The following is a 7397-nucleotide window of genomic DNA, read 5'->3' on the forward strand; positions in this document are numbered from 1 at the left end:
ATTTATAGGAGTTGAATCCTGATCCCTAAGGATTGTGGAATTCGAATCTTGATACATCTAGGAAATCTGGTTATCTGAATCTGGGGAGAATCTTGAGGCAATCAATATATCTTGAATATAGAATATCAGAATCATAAGGCCAGATATCGTCCATTTGAATTCGGGAATCTGAATTGTAGAAAATCATCCATAACAAGAACAAACCCTAAATAGAATTTTCTTTTGTAGAAAAAAATTCCAACAAATTCATTGAATAAAAAGGGAAACAAAAACAAGAATAAAATCCTATCAATCGTTAAGAAAAAAAATCACAAAATCCAAAAAGAAATAATAATAAAACAAACTCTACATAAATTAAAAAACAAAATCGCACCACTAAAATAAACTAAGATTCTCTAAAATAGAACACTCAAATGGGGATGAAGTAGAAACCTAGAAAGAGATGAAGTATGAGTTTAGAAATTCTGTATAGGTTGGGAGTTTTATGGTGGAGGAGATGAAGCGTGAACGAAAGGGAGGAAATTCTGTACCGATTGAGAGTTCGATGGTGGAGAAGATGAAGCGGGAGGAGTCGTAGAGAGAGCAGTCGTGGGTGAGAAACTGAGTAAAATTTTCATTCTTTTATTTTTAAAGTCCTGAACCATTTTAAATACGAATCGAACCGAACTGATGTTGAACCAACTCGCCAAATGGATTTTAATTTGTACGCATAGTCCTAAATGGCAGCCACGTCAGCGATCCGTTAAATCTTAACCTCATTTTTAACGATAGGGACTAAATTGTAACCAATTTTAAAGTACATGGATTAAATCGTTACTTTTGAAAGTTTAGGGACTAAATTGTAACTCTAATGAAAGTACAGGGACCAAATGTGTTTTTTAACCTATAAATTTGTATTAGGGGTAGAAATGGAAAAGAAATAATTAATTAAAAAAATTATGAGTCTTCAATAATAAAGAAGGAGAGAAAGGACATGGGTCCCATAATTTGCTATAATTTAGTAAATCACCAAGGGAATACAAATATTTATTCTCATCCATTGATTCTCATTTATAAAAAGTACATCTATAAAAATAGTATTTAAACTTTAATATTTTTATGTTTAGATTTCTACCTTTAATTAGTTAATTTTCCTTACTAAATTACTCTCTTAATTTCGTTCTTCTATATTTACTCTATTAATTACCTTAAATGAAGTATAATGAAATAATAAATTTTTAAAAAGTCAAATCAATTCAGCGTATCAATTACCTTAAATAGAATATAAAGAAATAAAAATTAAAAAAAGAATCAAATGAAATCAGAATAATAAATATAGAAGTGATAAATATAGAAGGAAATTGATGGAGTGCAATTCAGTAAGGGAAATCAATAATATGAACGAAAAGGGACATCTGTAAAATATATAGTTACAAAATAGCACAATTTATGTTAAAATGTTAAAAGATTAATTTATAAATTTAATCCATAAATTTTATCCCTAAAATTTAAAGCCTATAATAGACCTTTTCAAAGTGTAAAAATTAGAATATAATAAATTTAAAGGCTTATACATCAAAATATAATAATAAAATTTTAAAACACCTGTCACTTTTTACCATACCTATTCATACCTTAACCTATTTAACAATTAAAAAGAAGGCACGATTCTTTATTCTAGAATTAAATTTATTTAGTTTCATTCTTGTTTAATTTTTTATTTAAATTCTCAAAATTCTAACAAATTTTAAAATGAGATTTTGCCTGAATTTAGCCAAAATAATTGCAAACTTTTCATATAATAAAGTATTTTGTTGAAATAAAGCAAATGTAATACATAAATATGACATTTTCAAAAAATAAAAATAACATAGAAATAACATATCAGTAAAATACTTTACACTGGTATATCAATGATAGACTTTATTAGTGATATAAAAGTAATACATCATTGATATACTTTATATTAGTATATCACCAATAGACTTTTATACAAAAAAATAAAAATAAAAAATAAAAAAGTAATATTAGTATATCACTAATAGACTTTTATAAAAAAAAATAAAAAAGTATATCAGTAATATTTATATTGTTACATTAGTGATAGACTTTATCAATGTCCAATGATATAAAAATGATGCATCGATGATGTACTTGTGTTAGTATATCACTAATAAACTTTTACAAAAATAGTATATTACTTGTATACTATATATCATTTAATATACTATATTGAATGAGAATATCAATGATAGAAGAATTATATATATAAATATATAAGAGAAAAAATTAGCAATTTACAAGTTATTTTTGTGTGTAATAAATTTGACTAGACCTTAAAAAAAAATCTTTTATCACTCACATATATGCTTTAACCCATTCAAGTTAGCAAAAATTATTGATAACTTAAATGATAACATTGAATTAATTTTATTTTTTGTATTAATGATCGACTCAGATTGTTTTTTTTTTTTGGTTAAAAATGACTCACTAATTGTTATTGAGGTTAAAATTTTAGTTGAAGAAACAAAATGGCTAAATTAAGGTAGTGATGAAAAATGGCATCTGGAATTTCAATGCCCAATACTAAAATGGGGCTTCAGAATTCATTTCCCCTTATAATCATTATAAATACAACTTTTAACAAAAGCTATGCAGCTCTCTCTATATTGCTAACAGAAGTTTTTGCACAAAGAAAACTTCAAAGTTGTTAGGTTTATGGGAAAATTTCAGCTGCTTCCTATTTTGCTCCTCATAATACCTTATGCTGCCCATTCACTTGCTCCGCTGCTCTTGCAGGAGCCGGTTGATTCAATCGGCATTCCGATCTGACTGTTCCAAGACATTCGTGGAACTGTTCGTGTCCTTCGGGCACCCGATGAATCGACTGGTTCTCCCCTGGATGGCACGAGTTGATGCACTGCAGCTTTCTTTTCTCTACCTCGTCCTTAATTCTCTGCAAGACAAGAGACTAGATGAGTACGCGAGAACGAAAAACTTGATACTATCTATACTTCTGAACACTTGCAGTAAGTTCTTTTAGATAGAATCAAGATTGAACTCCCGGTCCCAGACGACAAGTTTTGCACCTTTATCTCGAGAACATGAGTTCGGAAGATATCGAATCTCCTCCTTTGTCTCCAACAATTCAATAATTTCCACAAGCACCAATTAACATGACAAGATAGAAGGCAGAAACCAATGAAACCATTCTAAGAGCGTACTGTACATTTTGCAAGGGAGAAAAAATACAAACAGTATGAATCTCATCTTTGTCAAATTTTCGAAGAGAACTGTGGCCATTAATTAAGTGTCGGTACTTATAAGTTATACCCGTGTTCGAGATGAGCTCGAAACATGATGTATACCAGAACAAAACGCCTTCAGACAAACTAACAACTCTCAGACTAAGGAATCGATTCTTTAGGATTTACTAAGGACAGGTTGATATATATGGCACACCAGAACTTACGGAATTGAAGGATTATAATTTATAAGTAATTTATTATCTGTTAAGCACTGGAATAAAAGGCAGGAGTGTTCCCCCAACCTGGGATTTCATCAAACCATTTCGGTTGTCGAACTATATCCGAAACTCCGCTAACGCTAACATGCAGGATTCCAGAATCACTAACTGCTAGACTTTGAAGAGCTAAAGCGAGCATAGATCAGCGGTAATCGATATATATCTCCAACCAAGAGGTTATGAGTTCGATCCCCCAACCCACATGTTGTACTAAAAAATTGTTAGACCTTGAAGAAAACAGGATGATGTTTACTCATGGCTAACAAATAGAACCACAAACTTTAACAAGAGATTCCCTTAGAGAACTCTGTTCTAAGAAGTAGAATTCAACTTTTGTTTTTGGCACCTGAAAAAATCACCCTTTACAAGCTCTAGACAAAACTTCTAATCGTTCTTTAGAAACAGGTCATGGGTGAAAACAGCTCAAAATGGGAATCGGCTACGGTTATGAACTTGTAAACTTAAAATCTATAATCTCATGATATTCCGTTCAATCCATACCTGGCCAGACCAGAACAGGGTTAAGTTAAGACATTTTTTGCTGTAATTTTGTTCAAGATCTTCAGCACAGACAAAGCCACCAGTCTAACTCAACCAGGTCCGATTACAAATTCAACTACAGAATCCAATTACTTCAAGATAAAATCATAGTACTATTAAACTGAACCCCCAAAATTTGAATCGAGAATTGCTTAAATTGTCCAAGGCTCATCCAGATTTAGGAATTCGAAAACAAACCTGCAAGATTCTGGAGTCGAAATGGGGGAGGCCAATTTGGGCGACGGTGAGAGATCCAAACAGATTCCCAAGCAATGCAGCATCGGGCACAGGCAATCCACGCGTGAAGCCCGCCGCGAAGCCGCCCAAGAAACTGTCGCCGGCGCCGGTGGGATCCAGCTGAGTCGCCGCGAATGGAGAAATCTGCAACTCGCCGGCGTTGGAGTACAACTTACACCCTTCCTTCCCGTTCGTGACGACGACAGGGCAAAGCTTCCGCACCTCTTCAACGTCCATGAACGGCGCCTCTTCCGCGGACGCTTTCAGAAACCCAATTCGAGGCAACAAATGGAAGAACCCACTCTCCTTCAGATTCACATGCTCCACAGTCCCGTCGATTTCGTCGAACACTCGAATCAGCGACTGAATATCAACAAACACGATACCGCAAATCTCGAGCATCCGCTCAAGCGTCTCGGGGAGAACCTCGCCCCCGACCCCAACCGCCATTCCGAAATCGAATCTGACATCGGGAAGATCAGACGGCGTAATCGGAGCACAGGCGGCGACCCGTTTCAGAACCCGATCGCCATGCCCGTCGCCGGCGACGGAGGAATCGAAATACGCACGGAATGTCGTCGTCTTGGAATTGGGAACAACAACCGGGCCCTGGTTGGTCGAATAAGCGAAATCTGCCCCCACCTTGGAGACGGTGAAATGGGAAACCGATAAGCCATCGAACACGACGGAGATGAAGGAGGCGGCCCCGCCGAGGGACTGGGTGACGACATGGGCATCTCGAATGAGGACGTCGTGGCAGAAATTGCCGACAATCAGGGCACGGGGGGAGAAATTGTGATTGGAATCGCTCACCATTGAAGAGAAACGTGAAATGGGCAGGTGGGTATGGGGATCATGGGTGGAAGGGGGAAGGGGAAGGGCTAGGCCGCCATGGGAGAGGAAGATTTGTAGAGGAAACGATGAAAAAAGATAAGACGACAGGAAAAAGGGAATCGTGTAAAACGGAGAGGGAGATGGTGGCAGAGAATGGCGACGCGCGCCGGAGAGAGATTTGGATCCAAAAGGGTTTACGTAAGAGAAACAAAAATCAAAGATTTGGTTTGCATTTTGCAATTTGCAATTGCATGGAATGGAATTATTCTCTTAATCTCAATGTGAAAGTTCTTCAAACAAAATGGGTCAACAAAAGGAGCTAATCAAATTGCAAAGAGTAGTTAGATTTATTTGCGGCGGTTAGCAGGAAGATACGTGTCGATGAATAAGCACCTAAATATTGTTTAATTTCATGGAAATGTTGATTAAAATATAGATAAATATGGATGTCCAATATTTCTAAAAAAATACAGACTGTTGAGTTAGTTCAAGTTGACAATTTTTTAAAAAGAGGTCTAACTTTTAACTATAGCCTCAGTGAAAAAAAAAATTACAGGCATGACTATGCCGTATGAAAGGTAAAACCTCCATTGGATTTTGGAGTTTTCACCAGAGGCTATTTGTTTGGTGGGAATCGATTCCCATGAGATGTACATCCAAATTCCCATAGTTTTAAAGATTCCCATGTTGAGCGCATGTTCTTTTGACAATTTTGTTTCTCGTCATTTTTGTTCTATAATATTTTTACATAATAATATGTATTTCTCATTTATTTTATTTTATTTGAAAAATAAATGTATGTACTAGTTCTAAGGGTCTGAATACAATTTTATTTATATGGTACATTTAGATATAAAATAAACATTAGTCAATGGTATAATATCTTAATTTATTTTTAATTTAAATCTAGCGTGTAATCTTTTATTTATTTTACTCTTCCAATAGTCACCAAACATAAACTACAATTGACCTAAAAACATAATATTAAATTAATAAAAATAAAATTTTTATATGAATTAAAATTAGAGAGTTGGAGAGCTAAAAAGAGAAAAATCTATAAAAGTGGAGATGAAAACGGAATGGGGCCTGAGTTGGGATGCCCTCCCTACCTCGTCCTTGTTAAAATTTTTAGCTCTCGTCTCCACCCCATTCTTCGATTTCGGGAATCGAGGTCCGAGTCGAGGAATCCTTGTTTCGGGACAAATTAAAGATCTTTGGGAGGAACATTACCAATTTAGTAATTAATTTTAACTATTTTTAGAATTTAAAAATAAAAAGAATAATAAATATATATAACTTATATCTATTTACTGGAAATTTTATTTTGTTTATTTTTTAGTAGTAAATTATTATTTACTAGTATAAATAATTAGTTTTAAAAAATATTTAATATATATTTTCATAATTTAGTAAAATAGTTAATAAAACTTATTATTTAAAAATGGAATCAGGGAAGAAGTCGGGGCATGAGAAATACATTCCCTATTTTTAGAGCTAAGTAACCAATCTTGCAAGAAATTTTGTAATCCCTGATGTATAGACATGAAAAATAAAATTTAGAGAGATAAAAAAAATTATTTAAAGAGAAATTTAATAGAATAAATTTAGAAAGATAAATAAAACGATTTAGAAAAAAAAAAGTTAGAGAAAGAATTTACCGAGAGAAAAGTTAAATAGAAAAATTTTAGAGAAATAGAGTAAAGTTGAGAGCAAAACAAATGAAAGAGAAATTATAATGAGAAAAACTTTAAAAAAGAAATCGGAAAAATAAATAAATGAAAGAGATAAAAATTATAGCGAAAGAAAGTTGAAAGAGAAAGATTAGATAAAAAAAAAGGTTTCAGATAAATTTACTACTTAAAATTAGATTAGAAAAAGAAAGCAAATATAAAAAGGTAAAATTTTGCGGGGAGAAATAATAGTAAATATTCTAGACATGAAAATTTGAGAATGAGAAAGATAAATTTTGTAAAAATAAATTAAGCACAAAAATATTTGAGGAAAAAAGATTATTAGAGAGAAATATATCAAATAAGAAGGAGAATGAGATTTTGAAAAATAAAAATCTATTTTAAAAACTATTTCTTTTTATAGAAATTTTAAAAACAGCCCAAATAAAATGTTTTTATTTTCTTGTTCACATTTTTAATTGGTTTCAAAACATAAATAAATATTGTTTTATCATATTTGAATTCAATGATGTTGAGACCATACAATTCATTTTTTTTTATTAGTAATGAGAAAATAAAAATAAGAAACAAAAATGCTACTAAATAGGCTT

The 7397-nt window shown here is 32.7% G+C and overlaps 1 protein-coding gene across 1 annotated transcript; it reads right to left on the minus strand.

Moving 5' to 3' along the window:
• Nucleotides 1-2525: 2525 nt before the first annotated feature.
• On the minus strand, nt 2526-5754 carry MIK (pfkB-like carbohydrate kinase family protein). The gene is made up of 2 exons (XM_088121664.1): nt 4244-5754; nt 2526-2935 (listed from the first exon to the last, which is right to left on the minus strand). The coding sequence occupies exons 1-2, from the start codon at nt 5096-5098 to the stop codon at nt 2732-2734; spliced, it is 1059 nt and encodes a 352-aa protein (XP_087977790.1). The 5' UTR covers nt 5099-5754; the 3' UTR covers nt 2526-2731.
• Nucleotides 5755-7397: the final 1643 nt, after the last annotated feature.

Source organism: Momordica charantia (genome assembly GCF_013281855.1).
Source record: "Momordica charantia cultivar OHB3-1 chromosome 3 unlocalized genomic scaffold, Mcharantia_2.0 BLBB01000003.1, whole genome shotgun sequence".
Classification (NCBI taxonomy): Eukaryota; Viridiplantae; Streptophyta; class Magnoliopsida; order Cucurbitales; family Cucurbitaceae; genus Momordica; species Momordica charantia.